General features: G+C 46.3%; 1 protein-coding gene and 1 pseudogene across 1 annotated transcript; both read right to left on the bottom strand.

Moving 5' to 3' along the window:
• Positions 1-596: 596 nt before the first annotated feature.
• LOC136662786 (5S ribosomal RNA) lies at positions 597-716 on the bottom strand (annotated as a pseudogene).
• Positions 717-7446: 6730 nt separating this feature from the next.
• On the bottom strand, positions 7447-11613 carry LOC136662473 (nucleoplasmin-like). Its single transcript, XM_066639692.1, has 6 exons — positions 11544-11613; positions 11355-11440; positions 10487-10606; positions 9736-9829; positions 9226-9380; positions 7447-7461 (listed from the first exon to the last, which is right to left on the bottom strand). The coding sequence occupies exons 1-6, from the start codon at positions 11611-11613 to the stop codon at positions 7447-7449; spliced, it is 540 nt and encodes a 179-aa protein (XP_066495789.1).
• Positions 11614-22255: the final 10642 nt, after the last annotated feature.

Raw genomic sequence — 22255 nt, forward strand, 5'->3', positions numbered from 1 at the left:
ATGCTCCTCTCTACTAACAGAGGGACAAATTTGGGAGGTGGAATCTAGATATTTGAGAGTTTAGGTAATCTCTAGATCAGCTATTTTCAACTGTCTTCATCTCACAGCACACTGACAAGGCACTAAAACTATCAAGTCACACCATCAGTTATTTTGGCAATAGACAAGGCACACCACACTGCTGATGGGGGCGGGGGCTCACATCCCCCAGTTGGCCTACTAATTAATGACCCTCCCCAAAGTCCCATGGCACACGTGCGGACTATCTGCAGCACACCGAGAGAGAGAGAGAGAGAGAGAGAGAGAGAGAGAATGACTGCATATGCATTCATTTAAAAAAATGAACATGGGGGCTGGACAGAACTCAAGCAGAATTCAGCATGCGTTCACTGCTGTATGTGCAGGAAACATAGCAGAGAGACATTTTAGAAGATGTGCTCAACGTGTTCTTAGAAGAAAACAGAAACCAGACCCCATTCCATCTCACGGATCACATCACCAATCAATCCCATCCAGGTTCTGCAGGGTCTCCTGCATAAATTGCTCTAGGGATGGTTCCTGGTTGGCAACCTTCAGTCTTGAAAGACTATGGTATAAGCTTACAGCACCCGGTATTCCCAGGCAGTCTCCCATCCAAGTACTAACCAGGCCTGACCCTGCTTAGCTTCTGAGATCAGATGAGATCAGGCATGTGCAGGGTAACAGTTGCTGTTGGATGGTTCCTACCAACAAAAATAAAGGACTTGTATGCAAAGCTTCACCCATTTTGCAATTCATTCTCCCCACAGAATTGGGGGCATTGTCTTCCTCCTGCCCCAACCGCCCCAGGAGGAATACCCTGTAACTAACAATCTCCCTACTTGTGTTCATGCTGCAGACTTGAGGGGCTTACCTAGGCTGGTACTGAGTATAGCAGTGAAACCAAGAAGGACAACATTCTTCATTCTGTGCTTTCTCTCCATCAAATATGGGAATTTGAACTTCATCAAAAGGTGAACACTCCCAAGGATGACACTGAAAGAGAGCGCAAGGGTGGGTGAGTGTGCTTCTGTGGGAAGGAATGAGTTGGCGATTTATAACTCTGTGGCTAAAGGTCAGGCCTGGAGGGATCTGATATACTCATTCAAACTCTCCTGCAGGTATGCTGGCTAATTTAGCCCTTATCAAATCCCATCTGAGAGTAAGACATTCTCTTCCCCACCCCCATGCCAAGTAGTGGCCCTCACCTTTGAGAATCGCAGGCAATGGATCGACATACAAAACCAAGAGCAGAAAACCATGAAGCAAGGTTCATCATGAGTCATTTTACAAAATCCTAAGCAGGGCCAAGCTAGCAGTAAAATGGAGCAGTAGAATTTCAGGGGCTCTGTGCTAACTAACAGGGGCCCAGTGCTAATTGGGATGTCCTGGACAGGGGCAAGGAATAAGAACATAAGAACATAACAGCAGCCCCACTGGATCAGGCCATAGGCCCATCTAGTCCAGCTTCCTGGATCTCACAGCGGCCCACCAAATGCCCCAGGGAGCATACCAGACAACAAGAAGACCTGCAAGGCCTCCTGGGAATTGTAGTTAAGAACATAAGAACAGCCCCACTGGATCAGGCCATAGGCCCATCTAGTCCAGCTTCCTGTATCTCACAGCAGCCCACCAAATGCCCCAGGGAGCACACCAGATAACAAGAGACCTGCAAGGCTTCCTGGGAATTGTAGTTAAGAACATAAGCCCCACTGGATCAGGCCATAGGCCCATCTAGTCCAGCTTCCTGTATCTCACAGCGGCCCACCAAATGCCCCAGGGAGCACACCAGATAACAAGAGACCTGCAAGGCCTCCTGGGAATTGTAGTTTAAGAACATAAGAACAGCCCCACTGGATCAGGCCATAGGCCCATCTAGTCCAGCTTCCTGTATCTCACAGCGGCCCACCAGATGCCCCAGGGAGCACACCAGATACCTGAATCTTTTACCTGAATCAACAAGATCTCTGTTGCGGAGACAACTGTATCCCCTCTGTTCTGGTTTCCTGGATACATTCATGTGTTCACCTGGAGGAAAAGGGTCACAATTCAGAAAATACTTAATAGAGGATGACACAGTCACTGCTTCGGAATCAGACCCTGCTGTCCCAACGAGGAAAAAACAGTTGTTCCCCCTGCCCCATCGTGGACTAGCAGTCACCTTTGCTGCGTGGAAGGGAAGGTGAGCAAAAACAGCATGCCTTTTGCTCCCATTATAAAACAATTAAGCCATTTCTGCCCAATGTTGCCTACACGGAACAGGGACCAAATGTGTACACCTGTATCTGTGTGCCCACCGGCGTACCCAGCCCACAGGTGTACACATTTGATTCCTGTTGCATATATTTGCAACGTTGGGCAGAAATGGATGAACAACAGGATGAACACATCCAGCTAATCCTATCTGGACTTGTTCCCTATTGTAGCCAGGTTCCAATCTAAGCAATATGTGTACAGTGTATGCAGTCACATCATAACCCCAAAGCCTTTGTTCTTTCCCATATCCAGGACTTTGATGGCTTATTAACAACAACAACAACATTTATATACCGCTTTTCTATGAAAAGTTCACAAAGCGGATTACAGAGAAAATGAAATTAATAGCTCCCTGTCTCAAAAGGGCTCACAATCTAAAAAGATGCACAAGAACACCGCCAGGCAGCCACTAGAAAAAAAACACTGCTGAGATAAGGAGGGCCAGTTACTCTCCCCCTGCTAAATAACACCCACTTAAAAAGTGCCTCTTACCCAGTTAGCAGGGGCACCCCCCCCCCCATTACATGGACAATGTCCACTCTTCAAACTGTTGTGTAAAGCTTTTATGTTCTAGGAAAGGGTACCAATTGCACTCAGAAAGGCTGCATGAATCCAACCTGCATGCACATAAAGCTTGCACTGAAAAATCTAATGGACATGCAGAGATTGGACAACAGGTGCAATCCTGATTCCTCCTCTTCCTTCCAGCACAGACTTACTGAAAAGCACAAGCAGATCAAACTGTTTTCTGGGGGAGGGAGGGAGCTGGAATGATGCGATTGGACCAAAAGAACCCAGGCACTGGCTCACCCCACACTGATAACCAGGTGGGTAGCCCAGATTATCTCTCCTCCCTCACGCGCTGTTCTTCATCTCCTCCCAAGCCTCCTTATTACCTAGTAGACACTTGGCTTGAGGGCAGAGAGCACAACATGAATAAACTTCTTTTCCTGGCGCTATGGTTGTGCTTTCCTATTGCATTGGGTAAGTCCCTGAAACAAAGCAAGCAGCAAGACTTCAGCTTGTGGGGTCAGGCGCTCTGTATGTGTATGTACAGTATATGTATATAGGGGGAATAGACAATATGTTTGGCTGAAAAATGCAATTCTTCTCTTGAGCATTGTCCAGGTAATGTATGCAAGAGATGAAACTGAACATGAGCCTACAAATCTGTTCTGTCTTTTGTTCCCTCCTCCTTATGAGTGTAGCTACATTATGCCAAGTTAGACCATCAGTCCACTTAACTCAGCCCTTGACTGGCAAGGCCTCTCCAGGGTTTTTGACAGGTACACACATTCCTAGTCCTACCTAGAGATTCCAGTGCTTGAAACCAGAACTTTCTGCATGCTCAGCTACTAAACTTTGGCCCTTCTTGCCTCCAAAGAAAGAGCAAGCATAAATGCACATTAGGACCATCAAAATAATAAATCATCCTTTAGTTATGGTGTTCTGAAATACTTGTTACTCTGGTTTCCCCAAGTTGATGGGCAGCAATGTGAATGTGAGGATTGAACACTGTGGATTCTTGTCACCTTTATAATATACTTTAGTGCTCTTCAACGTTGGGGCTGTGACGCCAACTGGGTTGTGAAGCCTCAGTTGTGGGGTCACAGCAACTTACTGTTATGCAATAGGCTGAGGACTACTCGACTAGAGCACCACTAGGTAAAGAGAAGGCATCAGGTACCAAGAGATTGTGTCCCATTTCTGCTCAGGTTCTTACGTGCAGTTGTGCTAAATTAGTTCTCACTAGTGCTAGGCTTCATAGTAACCTTTTCTGCTCTCTTTAATTAGAATATTTGGTTACAGTGAAATGCTGAGAGGGTGTACTGGGGGTGGGGAGTGGGTGGTAAAATGGGTGGGGCAGGCAGGTAGGGTCCCAGGAGGGAGGCAGGACCGACAGTGGGTCCTTGGTCTCATACTTTATTGGGGTTTTGGCATGAAAACACCACTGCTTTAGGGGGAAAGGGATTGCATACCTTTTCATTTGAATCCGTTCTGCCTGTCACAGCTCATTTTGTCCACAGTTATTACATTTCTGCTATGGCTCCACTCCCTGAGCCTGATGCACGAACAGAGGCTCCAATGAGCACACAGAGCCCTCTAGTGCCTCCACCCAAACTAGGGCTGAGAACGTACAGTTAAAAATAATGGCCAGCATCCTAGCAAGTTGAGGAGCATCTGTTCATACGGACCTTTGAGCACGTACTGGAGTTCAACAGAAGCTTTGTGTCGCCAGAAATCCCCCTGACAGTATCGGAATGCTGCAGGTGTCATCTACAAAAGAACACAGGTGCAACTGTCTGTCCCACTGTGAAGTCATTTGCAGCCTCTTTGTCCTCAGCACTGCAAGGTCTCCTCCCTTTGTGGCCCACCAAGAACTGATGGACTGCATGCAGAGGGTTAGGAAAATAAGGTCTGGCCCTCATTGGAGAAATCTGGGGTGGAGGGTAGACTGGCTTGATATTCTTGAATTGATGATCGTCTGATCCCCTGGGGGCTGGGGATAAGAATAGGCCCTCAGTTTGGCTGTACTTGTCGTAAGAGGCGACTAAACAGCCACCGGGTAGGTGGGATTCGTCAGCCTGGGAAGGCAGCTCATCTGAGAGAAGGAAAACTCTGATCCCAAACCTCCACTGCTTTGTGGCCACATCCAGTTATGGAAAAGGCTTCAGGAGTCAACCTCGAGGCAAAATCCGGAGCCAGAGTCCCTGAGGCAGTTCATGGCTGAACACAGTCACGTTCTGGCAACTCCTGCAACGCTGCTGGAACCCACCGTATTGGCCTCTGCCTTTCCATTGGACCATTTCAGCGACGTGGAGAGGGGGGATTTGCTGCATGGGAAACAGTCTATCCTCCATACCTACTTTACCCAGGCTTCGCGCACTGGGGAGGACACTCTGTTCCAGAACCACCATTCAGAGTGTGACACCATAGTCTTCTGAGACTGAAGGATGCCAACATATGATTGTCTGATCACCTTCCACTCTTTTTTCCCCCCAGATGCTGTCCTCAAATGTGTCAACTGTCAATTTGAACTTCCAGGCCGTGGCTGTATGCAGCATAAACAACCCTGCAGGCTCTTTGTTGGAGAATCTTGCTACAAGAAGACTATTTTTCATGGTAGGTGATGATCATTGCACAGGAAGCCATTCTAGAGTTCACATCCAAGCCTCACCACAAGGTTGTCCACATGCTACACTGTGGATAGCAACAGCATTCACCTACATGTACACATTCCCATATCAACAATTCCTTTAAGTTTTACAGGGATGAAGCACCTGCATTGAATGGAACATATTGATCACTTGAACCACTCAGATACCAGAGGGAACTAGGTTTTCCACTGGTGTGTAAAGGGGGGGCAGCAGCTGTCCCTTGGCCTTCTGTGGAGGAGGGTATTGGGGGGAAAATTGAGACAGCCCACTCTCCCCTTGCCGTTTGGTAAAAGTCTCCAGCCTTTACCTCCAAAAATGAGACTTCAACACAGTGCTTTCTCCAGGCTAGTTGTCTTGACAGGCTGGCCTGCCTTAAAGCAAGATGATTCCCGAGTAGCCCTTTGCAGGGAGTAAGGAAAGGCCCCTGCAGTTAGTATGACCAGCACTAGAGGTGTGACAGCTACCCTTGGGCAGCTTCATCCATGAAAATAGAGCCAATCTATGCATGCATATTCAGAAATGAATCCCATTATAGGCGGTGGGACTTACTCCCCGGTAAGTGTGGCTAGGACTGCAGTCTTAGTCAAGCCTTCTGAATCAACTTAAGGGTGGTAATGTCCAGACAGAGAAAAGATTCTGATAAATGCAACATCTGTGAGCTATGGAAGTTGACTACCAGGTTTAAGGCTACTGGTTACTAGGTACCTGCTAATGGCAGGAAGGCAGCACAGGGAGGGAACAGTCCCCTTCCAGTTGCACAACACCTGTAGACTTACAAATCCCTTTTCTCTCCAGGAAGTACACCTCTCTATACCGAAAAAGGCTGCCTCCTAAATTGTGTGCCTGTGCAGCAGCCACACGAACCTTTGAGCATGAGCGAAGTCATCAGCTGTTGTGCCGACACTGCCTTCTGCAACCGTTGACCGAAAACCTTCCATTAGATGTTTGCCACAAGACCCTCTCAAGTCTAAATGTTAAACAGCATTGCCTCGAAATCAGATATGAACGTGAGCCTCTCCCAGTTCTTTCGACTAGCACAGCACCTATAAACAGCAGTGCCTGTTTTTGTTAACACCACAACACAAAACACTGCATCTTGGTGTTTTAAAATATTTTCCAGAGACTAATAGATTAAATTTTCCAGTTATAGGTGGCAGTAGATGCAACCATGGTATTTATATCACCTAGTATGTTTTTAAAGCATTTAAAGTAATAAAAATGAGAACTTAGAACATTACTTGCAGCCTGTTTTTTAGATTTCATGATTTGAAAAAAAGAAACCATGTTCAAATACCTCCACCTATAAATGAGACATGATGAGTCAAAAGATTCAATTCATTCAAAAGAAAAAAATGATCTTGTTTGCAGGTTCAAGTGCATGGGCCAAGCCTGGTTGGACCACTTACGGAACGTCCCAGACAAGCAAGGTTTCTCCAAAGCCAGATATGTCATTTAAAAAAGTGGGTTCCAGTGCTAAAAAGTTTGGAAACCACCATGCTAAACGTCATGGTTTGCAGGGGCTCCCTCCCCAGAGGGAGGGATGACCAGATGATATAGCTCAGGGTGATATAGCTCAGGTGGTGATAGCTTTGTGGTGATGTCATAACCACAAAGGAGAACAAGGCACTCCAAGATGTAGGACATCCAAGAAAATTGTAGGATACATCAAGATAGAAGCTAAAAACACTTGTATATTGATTCGTGTTGTTAAACTTATTAAATTTTAAACTATATTACATATAATTACAAGGCTGTGCACTCACAAGGAAAAGGACAACATTTAAGTTCTTTTCCAGGACACGAGGCTAAAAAAAAAGGACATGTCCTGGAAAAAGAAGGCATCTGGTCACCCTGATGCAACTTAGAGGTTTATATAGCTATAGCCAGGTACAACTATCACTTGAAGATGAGTCTGAAATTGCAACAATAGCTATATTAAGAAGAGAAACACAAGTCAAATTCCAGAGTACAATCTATACATTTTTTATTTGCTTCTAGGAACAGTATTGTAGCTTCAAGTCTTGTGGTCCTGAAAGAAAAAAAAAAACAGCAGGAGTTGGGATTTGGCAGGAAAGATTTACAAGCAATTCTACAAATCTCCTACTTTACATTACCCCTGCCAGAGGGGGGATTCAATTCCCAGACTAGAATGCATATTAAATGCTCATGAGCACAAGGGTTCTTCCAGCATCTATTCCTTCACTCCCCACACCACCCTATTAGTATTTTTTTTTTAGATTTCCCAATTTCATGGAGAAACAGTTCTGTTTCACTGAATAGTGTTCAGTCAAAAAGCTATAGCTCCTAGCCCAGCCACACTGTAAAGTGTGAACTTAAGATTCCATTAAAAAGGTGTGCTGGATAAGCTTGCACAGAAATGTGTTGGATTTTTCTATTACTAGAATAACTTCCAGGATAACCATTAACTAGTATAATGTTTGGCTCCAAGAATCTCATTACTGTGACAAAATTATCCATCCTTGTTCTGCCCAATCATAATTTCTGGTTGGAATATTTTCATTTGCCTTGTAGAGGACCTCTGTAGCAATTAGAGCTTTAGTCTAACTGCAACAAGACCTGACTTCAAATTTCTGCTCAGTCCAATAAGCTTCATGCATTAGATACAACAGCTCATTTTACAATACTGTAAGATTCCTGCACAGTACAGAAACTTTGTCATCGAAACAGGTCAGTGAAGCTCTTGCTGCGTGCCTGGTAAGGAAGGCCCAGAGACCATAATGAAGAGGCAGGTCATGGATTTTGCAATATAGATGCTCTTAGTAGAGTCTGCAGCCATGCCGTGTGTACCTCTTGTTTAAGCAAGTGAGCCCTGGGTTTTGCTCCAAGTACTCCATTATAAGTAGCTAACATTAAGCAAGCTGCTTCTCGCCATCTCACCTGCCATCAGATTTCATGACTTTGACTCTCCCTTGGTCGCCTGCTTCTTTGCTCGGCTTGATCCTTTCCCCTAAAGGAGACAATTACAGTATTTCCACTTAACATGGTCATAGACTTGAGGGAATATTTTAGGGAAAATGTACACACTGCACAAGGCCCCCCCAAGTCTATTGGAACCTGGAATCAAGCCCCTTGGGAGGCAACAGGGCTGGATTTTTGCATGGTTCCCTTGCTTAACCATACCAAGTTCTCATACCTGGTTTGACCTTTTACACCAAGAATGTGCGAGGCACCACATAGTGTCTTGCAACAGTCCCCTAGAGCTTCAATCTGCAGGTGGCAAGCCCACAGATGAGGGCCTGCTGCAGTTTCTGTACTACATTTCAGAATGATTTCCCCCTATATATGAATATGGAAAAAGATACAGGCAGAAGCCACAGAACAGACTGCAGTTGAACACACGCTATAGGGCACCAGTCTGATCAAGCCAAGCAGAATGCCAGAATAGAACCTTCAAGTATTTTACAGAAAGTTTCCAGTCAAGATTAAATGAAGGTTAAGTTCTGCTCCCCCAAAAAGGTTCTTGGTGAGACAGGGCCACAGAAAGTAGTCGCTTTTCCCATTAGCCATTCCTAGGCCATGCTCTGAAGGCAGATGCTACAGCCACCTTCCTGAAGTAAGATGCTCTGGCTAAGCATGGCTAGAAGAGCAGCTGGACAGCCTAGGGATGCCCCTTGACTTTCAAAGGAAGGCAGGATTAGAGGAGCCAAGTTGAGTGATTTATCAATTTATACCCCACTTTATCTTCCCAACAGGCATTCAGAGCTGCTAGTTGATTCATTCCAGTTTCATCTATAAGTTAAGCTTAAGTTTTGAGCCATGCACACAGCCATACCAGAGATGGCTCCTGAACAGACTGCTCTTGCTTTTTGGCTGCGGCCACTGGTTTAGCTGCTGGGCCCTTGTCAGGTTTGCCTGGAGATTCCTCCATTTCTTCCTCTTGCTCGGACGACATTATGTCCTCTTCATGCCCACTCCAGTTCACGTCAACTGCAAGAAAGACAGCCAGTGCATATTGCTGAGAAGGCAGGAAAGCAGAAGCCTCCAGCTTTTGGGAGGCTCCAAGGCCCCACAGCCACCTACATCAAGAAAACTACTAGATTCTGGGGAAAAAATCTTCCAGCAAGGAGACAACGCATGGCAGAGCCAAAATGAGTTTTGCACCTCTCAAAACAGATCTTCTGTGAAGGACTGAACTGCAACTGCCCTTCTAAATAACCCCACTTCTCAAAGCAAGTTTCTAGTCTTCATGGGTTCAGTTGCCACCTGGGTTAGTCAGACACTACACCAAGTGCTTCAATTCCACTTTTGGATCATCTCATTGCAACTACAGTTATGCGTTTACCAGTCACATGTTGTCCAGCAAGATAGACGGGGCCCAGTCCTGATTTTAGTTGGAACGTGACAGGTGGTGTCAGTTCAAATCCTGCAAGGGTGACCTGGAAGATACAGAGATGCGTATTCTTGGACATCGGTCACTCTAGATCAGTTTGCACTCCAAAATAAGGAGCCAGTCTAAAGCCAACAGCTAGTGTAGTGCTTAGGACAGGGGTTCCCAATCAGGGCTTTGCAATACCCTGTGGCATTGAGAGGCACCTCCCAGGGGTGTTACAATAGGCCCACCACCCATCAGCAAAACTATAGTGCAAGCCTAAAGGAGAGAATAAGGAGAGTTGCCAGTGTAGGCAGAGCTGCTGTGTGCGAGAACTGCATACTCAAAAAAGCCCTCCCACCTGGCCCAGCCCCCAAATGCTATATTCAACCTCCTTATCAGCCTTGCAACCCATGAGTCGCTGGTTACATCATTGCATGATGCATTAACATGTCATTGCCATTCACCTCTGGGTTCCAGCACTAGAGTGGGGAATCACCAGCCAGGTGAGTTTGGGAAGCACTGGATCGTTTCCAGAAGGGGAACCGTGTACCTGCACCATCCCAAGAAAGGGGATGACAAAGTTCTACTGTGACCAAGGCCAATCAGACCAAGTGCCCATCTAGTTAGGCGCCTCAGGTAGAGGCTTTGGAGAAGCTCAAGTAGCTTAGTGGCTTCCTCTCTCAAGAGCAGCTACTGCCACCACCATCTAGTCCCCACTCACCATCGGGAGCACTGAAAGTTTCAAGGTTGCAATGCGCACTGGAGTAGGATCCTTGCAGCCCTTTGTGGGTTTAATCTCCACAGTATTGAATTCATCTTTGGCATTTTCTCCTAGGCAAATCTTCAAGAGAAAAGACAATGCTGTCAGGCCCACCAGTTCTGAACAGTAGATTCATTGGAGAACAAGATTCATTGGAGTACCTCATGCTTGTTCTACTCAGGCAGAATTGATGTCTAATCCAGCAGTGCTCATCTGTTTTTATGAAACAGATCCAGTTCTGATGAGTTCTAAGAGGAGGAACTGACTACAGCAGGGAGAAACAGGACTAGATTCTCTTTTGCTAAAGCAGTAAGAAGCTTCACCTTGTCTACTCTCTTCCATCCACCATGGCCTATCCTCATAGTTGCCCTACCATCCAGTTTCTCCAGCCATTGCTAAATCCATGCACAATCTAATTCTAGCAGGCTAAGGAATGAAAGCTAAAGTCCAATGCTGAAATATTGCAGGGTACAGTATGCCATATGACCTCCATTCAGACTGGTTCACTTCTAAGCAGGTCACTTTACTGCCTAAATTTCTCTGTGCACATGATGCAGATTCTACCTATATGGGAGTAGGTATACCTATATAGGTAGAATCTGCATTGTGGGTAAAGAGAAATTTAGGGCATTCAGCTTAAGCTGCTATTCCCCATTCCTTGACTGTGGAGGCCTTCCTAAGTCAACGTTCTGACAGCATGCGCCCTCAGACACCCTCAGACATCCTTCCTTTACACCTTCCACAATAACCAATAAGGCCACCTTCTCTTATGCTAGCTCATGGCCACCACGTCAGTTACCTTCCCAGAAATAGGTAGCAAGATACATACGGTCCTCAAGGTCACCTGTTCCTCAAAAGACCATTCTTCTGGCACCTCAAAGGTATAGGTTGGATTCTTACCATCTAGCTTGCACCCTGCACAAAAAAAAATGGTCATCGAGAAGCCACTTGACCAGCTCTCCCAACCCCAACACACAAACAAATGGCCCCTGTGTATATATAAGAGGTGAAGGCTTACCCCAAATGAGACAGATAGGCTTCTCTGATTTACTGCTTTCCTCGGTGGCAGTGCTACCTTCCTGGGCCATTGCTTCTGAAGAACCTATTTCAAGGAGGAAAACATTTCCTGAGACCTATGTTGTATCTCTACTAGGGCATTTAAGAGATAAGACACCATCCTTCCCTGGTGCTTTGGCTCCTGAAAATCTGGTTGCCGAGAGAACTGGGTACAGCCATAGGTGGTAAAGATTCTAGATTTGCAATTTGAATTCAAACTGTACCATAGCAGCCAATTTATTGCAAGCACATATCCCACTACTAGTCACAGGACAGCAGGGCCAGTATAGCAGCTTCTTGCATTCCTAAGTCAGCCATTGATCTTCATTTAGGTCAGCACTATCAACCAGGACTGGCAGTAGCACCCTAGGGTTTTTATACAGGGGTCTTCTCCAACCCTACCCATATATACCAAAGGAGTGAACCTAAGAAGAGATGGCAAGAGAAGCCAGGTCAAGGACTCATTCACTAAATGGTCCACCGGTCCAAACCAGCCCTGAACCTCCAGCTCAACACACCTTCAGGGAGAGCAGCCAGTGGTAGGCTTTGCCCTATAGACATCCCCCCCCCCCAGGACTCCCCACCACAAGATATTCTTCTCCTATCACCAAGCTACAGCCCTGGAAACAGTTACCTTATTTAAAAGTATTAAGCTCCCTAGATAATATAGGGAAATTAAGCTCCCTAGATAACCCCTGCTAATTGGGTAAGAGGCACTTTTTAAAGTGGGTGCTCCTCTTTTTTTAGCAGGGGGAGAGTAACTGGCCCACCTCACCCCAGCAGTGTCTGTTCTGGTGGCTGTCTGCTGGTATTCCTTGGCATCTTTTTAGATTGTGAGCCCTTTTGGGACAAGGAGCCATTTAGTTATTTGTTTTTTCTCTATAAACCGCTTTGTGAACTTTTAGTTGAAAAGCAGTATATAAATACTGTTAATAATAGATATAACTAGAAGAAGTCTCAGACCTTGTCAAAAAAAAGAGCAGGAAGGAGACTTTTCTTTCTTACAGGAACTTTGCAAAAGGAGGGCTATGCAACACTTTGCACAGAACAGACCACATTCAGGTTTACTTGGAAATTTCAATTAGTGAAACTTTCCTCCAAGTAAGTACAGAGAAGGCACACTTTCAAGCACAAAGGGGGGGGGGGAATCAGCTGAGCTTAAAAAATTGCTGCCTGACATTGAATATATACAACAACCAAATGCATACACCTGTGGGCCATAAACAGCCTCTCTAGATTATTAGAGAATTCAGGGACAAATTACTCTCCTACACACAAAGCAAGACCATACAGCAAGTTTACTTTTACCTCCACCATCCCACTCTTACTCCCTTTCCTACAAAACCATATAACTCACCAACTACCTTCTCCAAGCAAACTCAGCACACTCCCTCCTGGGCAGGTAGCCTTTATAAGCAGGCTGATTCAGCCCGGCAGCTCAGCTGTGCAGCCAGTGGCAAAGCTTTGGACCTTAAAGAGAAACCGCCTCACCTTACCCATGACAGAAGGTGTCCCAAAATGTGAGATCATAGAGATTTCCAAAATTAAGGATGCTATGGATGATTCAGGGAGTCAACCATAATTCAGTGGTTCAGATTCAGATTCAGGGAGTCAACCATAATTGTCTTCAGTGCAGTGATTAAGGGACAACCTTTTGAAATGTTCTTTTCATTAAAAGGTGCTACAGCCTGGTTCTCTGGGGGACCATAAGTTTTATGATATAACTTTTTAAAATTGCTGGCCCAAAGTTAATTTCAAAATAAAGTCACTGACTTTACAGTGTGTTTTAAGGCCTGAGCCCAATGCATATTTAGTCAGAAGTCCACTGAGTTCCACAAGGAACACTTTGAAATGCAAATGCCTTTGGGCAGAAGGCATGATCCCAAATCTTTGTGTGCTTCCTCAGAAGTAAGGCCCAATGAGTACAGTGAGATTTATTCCTATCTGTGTGCCTAGGGTTGAATGCATTTAGACTGAGAGCCCAAGCCTAAGTGTGTCTACTCAGAAGTACGTTCCATTATAGTCAATGGGGATTACTCCCAGGAAAGAGTGGATGGGATTGCAGCCTGAGTAACCATACCTATGATTGTGTTTTTTGGCCTCCAAAGGAGGTGCACATGGTGGGGATGAGGACCTGATCCACAGATAAATGAAACAGCAGGGGACATAGAAAGAGACAAAGAAGTAATAACACTTTTTCTCAAGAGGAGGTCCCATAACCAGGGGTGCGAGTAATATTTATATCTGGTTTGTACTCAGCCTCCTATGACTTGGATACATCCTTGTGAAAGGGAACACACACACACAGAACATAACAACAAAAACTTTCAGGCTTTGGTAATTCAGATCATTGATTTTTAATGAAAGTCTTGCCAGATGAACATGCAAATGAATAATTTCATGTTTTGACACCGTTTACAGTAGGTCAAGCTAAACAGCACACAGCTGTGTGTATCTTTTTCTCTCCAAGTGTTTTGAATGGACAATCTCAGTGAGCATCTCAGCCACACTCCCACCTCTAAACCTGACCCTTTGGAAGCAAGGGAGAAGATTGTGCTTGCAAGGCAACAAGTAAAGGGGAAGAAACAGAGACCAGCCTGATATCAGGGCTTTTTGTTCTTTTAAACCCTTCTCCACCCAGTTCAGCTCTGTTCATTAATTGCAGTAATCGTCAAAGCAGCAAAAGTACTGGATCCACTTAGCAGGAGATCTCGGTTCCACGAAATCCTTGCATGGTGTTTCACAACCAACAGCAACACTTACAATTTTACCTCCTGGGAACAGAAGAGAAAGGACAATATAGATCCTGTGTGATATGAAACCAACAGCATCCTCTGATCTATCAGATTGGTTCTTATACCAATCTGGCAATGATATCCTTTGGATTTAAGGTCAAGTACCAAAACTTGACTTTCCTATGAATGATGACCCTCCCCTCTATAATGGCCAACAGGGGTTGGACCTGATACCTTCAGCGCTCAAAATAGGTGGTCTACTTTGAGCTGTAACCCCTTTCTTAAAAACAAAGCAGGCAAAATGGCATACAAGGGTGGGGAAGAGTGAACCCAGTTGGGTGGGGTTAATGGGGCAAGCAGGATTGAAGGGGAGGCAAAAATGGGAGAAAGAAGGGTAAACATGGGATTGGGAACAGGAAGCCTAGTGGGGTGGGGAGAGGTGAAAAGGGGAAGGGGAGATGAAAATGGGGTGGAGAAAGGAGAGCTGGAAGGAGACAAAAATGGAGTGGGGCCTAGCATGGAGAGATACAAAGTACATGTGAGATGGGGGAGGTCTCAGAACTGGGCTGTACCCCATGGTATATGGCCTCCAAACTTTTCAGTAAGAGGGCCATATCATATATTTGTTGCTGCAGGCCAGATAAAATCTGGGGGAGCCAGAAGGGGTCTCTGGGCCACTGCTTGGAGACCCCTGGTGTAGCAGACTATGACCTCGCCCATACTTGGGACAGACATTTTCTCCTTGGGAAGAGCTTAAGTGGTTAACAGCCCAAGGGCCCAATCCTATCCAACTTTCCAGCACTGATGCAGCTGCAGTGCAGCCCAGAGGTAAGGGGAACAAATGTTCCCTTGCCCTGAGGAAGCCTCTGTGACTGCCCCCCCCACCTCTGGATGCAGTGCACAGCCTGTTGGCATGGCTGCATCAGTGCAGGAAAGTTGGATAGGAATGAGCCCCAAAAGTTTCAAGTGAAAGACAGGGTGGGGGACACCCACCAACAGTCATGGGATGGGATGCTACGCTGGGACAAATGGGGAAGTTGCTCACCCTCTACTTGGCCCCTTAAGCTGCCACTCTGAAAAGGCCCTCTTTGCCCAAAGAGACAAGATGCACTTGCTCTGTGTAAAGCAGCTGGATCAGGACAGAATAAAGGTTCTCACACAAGGGGCTCCGAGGACACTTCACTGTTGCAGAGCTACGAGGCCAAGCTGGAAGCGCCTGCCCCCACTGCACTCAGTCCATGAAGTCCTTGTCCTCCAGCACTTACTAACATAAACATTCTCGATATAGCAGCCTCCTTGGGAATCCACCCAGCAGTATTCATCTTCCTCTGTGCAGGCCCCATCCATAAGCGTCCTTCGACACTTGTTACACCAGAGGGCATTCCCTGCAGAAGAGCAGGATAAAAGCATGGGGGGGGGTGTGGAATAAAAGAAAGAAGAGTCATGGAGAATCCATGGGTGCTAGGAAATCATCATGCACGAGGCTCACAGCCCCCTTGATCAGTATGAGAAGCAGGGGCATTCAGGCAGAGGAGGCAAAGCCTCACAGCTCAATACTATCTGGGCTGCTGGCGCCATGGTACAGTGGCGCTGAAATGGCTGCTGCTGTATCCTGCAGGGCCCAGAGGGCAGCCGGAGAACATCAGGAACATCTGTTTCCTTACCCCATGTCAGGACCAGGCAGTTCCTGAGGTGCAACTCAGATCTGCACCAGTTCCATTCCCCATGTAGAGCTTTTAGGTGCAGGAGGGATACAGTTCAGCAGCAGCCTTTGATGCCATCCTCACCCCTCTCCCAGGCCTGAACCCATGCCCAGACGACCCTGACCCTCTTCTACCCTCCCCCCCCACCTCCCCCCTGCCATGTGCTGCACTTACCCCATCTGGAGGCCAGCACCCACCTCAGTGCCAGCAGCAACTAATGCTAGGACATCATGAAATGCATTTGCCTCCGTTTTGCCCCCACCACCCAGAAAGTCTCCAAAGGAGTGGGGAAGAGGCCAATTGTACCATGCATTCAGGAGCCTTCAAAACTTAGTCATTTGCACCCCCTCTAGCTATGCCACTGGGTTAAGCTGTTATCATCTTCTCCATATTTGAGGAAAATATTCCCACTTCCCCCAGGACCTTACCAACAGAGAGGCTGAATAGCATCCATAGCCCCAATACAAAGAGCTGGTTCATCCTCATCGATTTTTCAAAACCGTGAGATGGGTGTCCTGGTTGGCATGGATAACAGCTTCTGTTAATTTAAGAAAGCAGGGGGAAAAAGAATTATGAAGTTTGGCAAACACTTCCTACAAATAGGACAATCAGTCCTCTGAAAAGCCCAGGACAAGCCTGAGACCACCATAGACAATCTGTACCATTCAGCAAGGGGCAAGATACTTGAAGATTTCTCTTATGCCTTCTTTTGCTTACTGAAACTCTGGAACCTCTAAAACAGCAAATTAATAGTGCGGAAACGTTCCCCTCCCTCCCCCCCCACGCACACACACGAAATGTCCCTTAATGGATCGATTTGAAGGGATTTTAAGATAAGAGTGAGTTATGCCATCCAACTCTGCATCTCCTATCTTCCTCTCCTACTCCCAGCACACTATGGTGAGGGCATAGGGTGTCCCCCACAGAGCATGATGTCCCTACATAGGCAGGCATGCAGTGATGTGATAGCACCAGTGCCCAGGGACAAAAGGACCCCCTGCTTAGGAGTTCGCCCACCAAAGCAAGTCAGCTGTTGATTCCATTGATAACTCTGCATCTTTTTTGTATGACTTTGGGCCCAACTCTGCACCAAAGTAGCAACTTTCCAGCACCCAACTTTTCCAGCAACTTTTCCAGCAACTTTTCCAGCAACTTTTCCAACTTTCCAGCACCCAAGTAGCTGTGCCAATGGGGCATATGCTGCATCCTTCAGTAGGGAGGGCAATCACAGAGGCAGTCACGGAAGCCCCTCCTGTTTGTTCCCTTACCTTAGGGCTGTGTTGGTGCTGGAACATTGGATAGGATCAGACTCCTAGGAATTCCAGAATTCAGAGGAAATTTCTCATACTCCTATCTTAGGGCCCAATCCTATCCAATTTTCCAGTGCCGGTACAGCCCTGCCAATGGGACATGCATTGCATCCTGTGATGAAGAAGCAGTCACTGCGGCTTCCTCAAGGTATGGGAACATGTGTTCCTTTACCACAGGGCTGCATTGTGGCTACACCGGAGCTGGAAAGTTGGATAGAATTGGGCCCTTAATGTGCTTCCATCAACATTGCTTAATTTAAATTTAATTTCAAATTAATTTCAGTGATTGATGATTTAGGTTCTTGGGGAGATGGCGAAAGAGAAACAATATTCCATGTTATGCTGTTCTGTGAATCTTATAAAGATCTGAGGAGGGATTCAATCAATCCAGTATTGTCTCTGTAGTGAACATTCCTGATCTTCAGTCCAAGCACTGCAGTTATGGGCAACTCCTGCTGCTGTTCCCATATCCCCTTTGCAGCTGATGCTGCCAACTTTCTTCCTCTCTTCCACCTGGAGCTTTATTCAAACCCTCCAGCCACAGCTCTGCCCTCTGCTCTTCTGATCACTTCTGCATTGGGGTTCCGCAGCTCCTCCCTGGCATTTGATCTGTCACCTGGCTGAGCAACACTCCCAGGGAATTTCACCATCCAGATACCATCAGCTACACTGGACTCTTCATCATCCCCAGTGTTCCATGTCCACACAAGGGCTCAAACCCATGAGTCAACCCCTGAGGAAGCCAGAATCCACATCTGCATGGCTCCCAACCATTGCCCAGGAACCTAAGGCCCTGTAGCTGCATCCCATCATTGCCAGAGCCCACCACCCTGTAGGGAGGTTTACAAGGATGCAGTGGGGAACAGGTGACAGCACTGGACACGAGTCCTCCTTCATGCTGCCATTCATAATTATAGCAATAGCAGAGAAGGAGTACCGTCATCAATCCACTGCTCAGGTTCCCCAGCTATGAACCATTGTAGATGTCCAACTGGGAAAGCAAAGCAGGTGAGAGCACCAGTGCCACTGTAGTTGTGGGCATGATAGAGAATGTGCATCCATCAGCTGCCCACTTCCCAGGCATCGGGACAGTTACTGGCACACACATGCACTTTCAAAAGCACAGCTTCTTCTCATGAGAATTCCTTGCCACAAGATGTGATGATGGTCACTAGCTTGGATGCCTTTAAAAGGGGCTTGGACAAAATCATGGAGGACCAGAGGTCTTTCAGTGAAGACTGGCCAAGACGGCTATGCGCTACCTCTGGGTTTTGCAGTAGTGTGCATCTGAATATTACCTTCAGGGGCATCATGGTGGGAGAGAAGTCTGCCTTTCTCTCTTGCTTGTGGGCTTTCCAGAAGCAGCTGGTGGGTCATTCAAGGGAACAGGATGCTGGCCTAGATAGGGATTGGGCCTGATCCAGCAGGGCTTTTTGTATGTTCTTCTGAGGAACTGCACTGATGAATACTGTAGTGTGAATGCCTGGAGGTTAGAAGAGGGTGGCCAGATCCAAGGGAGGTCAGAGTGCCTATACCTTTATCCACTGCATAGAAGAGGGAATTTTGCCAGGTGCAGCTCAGTAAGGAAAGGCTTTAAAAGGTGCACCTGCCAAAATTCCCTCTTCTATACAGTGGTTAAAGGTATAGGCACTCTGTCCTCCATTGGATATGGTTACCCTGGGTTAGAACAGTGTTATAAAACTGATAAAACTGTATCACACAGCACTCTGTTTTTTAGGAAAATATCCTTAGCATATCACTTTCAATCCTCACATTGAGGGGTGATTCTGGCAGCACCCCCCTTGCAATTAGGTAGTGGCAAAATGGCATGCCTGGTTAAGGGACAGACATGCACACACCTTCCTCTTTCCATGTGTTTAGGACAGACATATTGTCCAAACCTGTTGTTTCTGTAGAAGTCTGGCGCATCTCTGAACATATTGCAACAGTTACAACGACCATCCCCGATATCTGTAGTTGAAGAATATTTTTGAAGGATCCGATCAGAACATCAGATTCTGCCCTGATTGGCAGGGTGGTAGCTCTGCCAATCAGTGTTGCCACTACTGACCTAGTTTGACCAATGATACAGCTCTGTAAAGGGCAGATTCCTATGGAAGGTTAATCACATAGCACTAATCATTACGCTTCCAGAAGTTATAGGAATGAAACCTCTCCAACAAACTTTGCACTTGTTTATTTATTACTATCATTTAAATGCCACCTTTCCACTCAGACTAGAGTGTTAAGGGGGCTTAATTAGGGAAAAAAGTATGTACAAGAGGGGATTTGAAGCAGATTTGTCGTTTGCAGCAAAAGAAACCATACACTGTTTTGTAATTGAATATCTTAAAGTTGTAGCAGACTGAAACGCAGTTTTGGCCTATCCAGTCAAATCTTCCTCCTAGAAACAAGAAGGGAGAGTGGGATCATTATGGGGAATCCTTGAAAGTGGGCACCTCATCATGAGTTGGATCCAAAGACCTTCCTGGGCACGCTGAAGGCCTTGAAGACATCCAGGAGCATCTCTGTCTTCCTTATGAGTGATAGATCTTAATCTGTATCATAATTTCCCCCCCCCCAAGCTTTGAGAAAACATTGTGCAATGGATCTGTCATTCAAAAGAAGAGGTCCAATATTCTGCTGGGTGCACCCAAAAGGGTCTTTAGATACAAGCCTGCACATGCCTGATCTTGTCTGATCTCAGAAGCTAAGCAGGGTCAGGCCTGGTCAGTACTTGGATGGGAGACCGCCTGGGAATACTGGGTGCTGTAGGCTTATACCATAGTCTTTTGAGACTGAAGGTTGCCAACCAAACCACCATAATTTGCATGGGTTCTTCATGTTTCATACAAAGCACTGGGTAATGCACACGTGGGGGGGTGACACCATTATTGGCCAAAATTTTTAAAATCTTGGTATGTTTGAACAATCCCATCGTGTTATATATCATTCAATGTGTCATTCCATGCAGAATGCAATGAAACAGTGTGGAAATATCTCTACTCTAGCAAAAGTTATAGCCAAAAAACCAGAGGGGTGGGGCAATGGTACATCACCATGCCCACCACCTGGGGCGTTGCCCTGACCACTGCATAGGAGTAGATCCATCATGGGGGGGGGGTGCACTAGCCTCCCACACTGACTGACACAAGCCTTAGTGACGCCACTGCCCCCAAGTGAGTGGGTGCCATTTTGTCCCAGGGAGTCAAGTCAGATATGCTGAAATTAGAGTCAGTGTTGGAGACAACATTCCTAGCCAAAGACCCAGCACCCTTGACATTGTATGCAAAAGCATGGGCTTGCAGGGGTGTGCAACATGCCCCAATGCTCAGAGGTCACCTCGAATCATTGTTCGCCCGAAGCAAGATTGGTCTTTTCTTCCCCTGCATGTCATGTGGGGAATACTGTATTTATTGCTGCATATGTAACTGCGTGTATCTCTTCCACAAACGATGCACAAGAGTCCTTCAACTGTGTGAGGCAAAGAGAAAGATAAGATATGAGACAAAAAAAAGAAAAAACAAGCCACAAAAATTTGGGGTAATACAGAGTAGTGGCTCATGTTTCATTCAGAAATACCTTGTGCTCATGGATCTGGTGGAATATTTGATAAAAGTCTGATCGGTACTATCTTGAGAGAAAACTATTATAGGATGCCATTTTGTTAGTATTTGGTGTCCATGACTTAAACCTATTTGTAATGTTAATTCAGATCAGTGCTGGAGGCGCTCAGTGCCACATGCAGGTCTTTACCATCCTTTCTATTCATGTACATCGATAGGACCATTTATTAGACAGGCAGCCCAATCCTAACCCCTGCTGGAATATAGAGGCCGGCTGGCCTACCCCATATCCAGAGCAGGATTGGGGCTGCCTGTGGCTCAACCCGGGGCAAGGAGAATTCATTCTCTTTACCCTAGGTAATGCTGCAGCAGCCCCAGTGGGGCTACTCAGATCTCTGCCATCTAAAGAGGTGGCACAGATCTGAGCAGCTCAGAGCTGCACTGGGTTGCCCAGGAGTGGAGGTAGGATTTGGCCCCAGTGCCGGATCCTGGTCCCACACCCAGCTCTGCCCCAGCCCACCCTGGAATGTCTCCATTCTACCCTCCCCCACCCACCCCAGACACTTGCGCCAGCCCGACACTGCTGGCATGGACCAACCTTTCCGCCAGCACAATGGTGCTGGAGGTAGCCTCTGGAGACTGGCACATGTTTGTGCGCCAGCCTCCTGACTCCCAAGATGGCGCAAAAGTGCTTTACTTGCCCAAGCACTTTACTGGACTTGCACTGGCCCAAGGACCTCTTTGGATTGCGCCCTCATATTTAACAAAAGTAACCCAAAAGATGGCCTCGTAACAATGACTTGTTTATTGGCAGTAGCAAAAATAATCATTGCCAGAAAATGGAGAACCAGCAAACTCACCAACTCCAATGGAATGATATAAAAAGGTTTTCAATGCAGTCCCATGCATGTTTACTCAGAAGTAAGCCCCACGGGGTTCAATGGGGCTTACTCCTAGGAAAGTGTGCATAAGATTGCACTGTTGGTAAACTGCACCCTTAATAAAATTAACATAATACAGAAACTTTAAAGAAGGATTTACCTTGTTCTAAGGAGATGATTGCTAAGAGCCAAAGAGCCAGAGCCATCATCTGAGTTTTCATTCTATAAAGATGAATTAGAAAAGCAAGATGGGGGAGTCCTTTAAGTCAGGTCTAAATAGCACAAAGGGTATTTCCTCTGCCCTTGCCCTCTACCACAAACAGGGAGGAACTGGGATGAACCTAATTCAGGCCTTGTAGCCATTTGATCTGTGATGAATGGAAATTAGATCCAATGGAAAAAGGTGTGGTTGGTCCAGTTTTCCATTCATCACAAAATGAATGTAGAGTCCTAGAAAGATGATTCTCACTCACCCCTGT

Source organism: Tiliqua scincoides, chromosome 11 (assembly GCF_035046505.1).
Source record: "Tiliqua scincoides isolate rTilSci1 chromosome 11, rTilSci1.hap2, whole genome shotgun sequence".
Taxonomy (NCBI): domain Eukaryota; kingdom Metazoa; phylum Chordata; class Lepidosauria; order Squamata; family Scincidae; genus Tiliqua; species Tiliqua scincoides.

What these genes read in the sequence shown, in the direction of transcription:
- LOC136662473 (XM_066639692.1), bottom strand. Translation starts at nt 11,613, where the DNA reads ATGGCCCAGGAAGGTAGCACTGCCACCGAGGAAAGCAGTAAATCAGAG. An exon ending in AACAGGTGACCTTGAGGACC is followed by an intron (nt 10,607 to 11,354) that starts GTATGTATCTTG and finishes TTTCTCTTGAAG; the next exon opens with ATTTGCCTAGGAGAAAATGC. An exon ending in TGCTGGACAACATGTGACTG is followed by an intron (nt 9,381 to 9,735) that starts GTAAACGCATAA and finishes TCTTTCTTGCAG; the next exon opens with TTGACGTGAACTGGAGTGGG.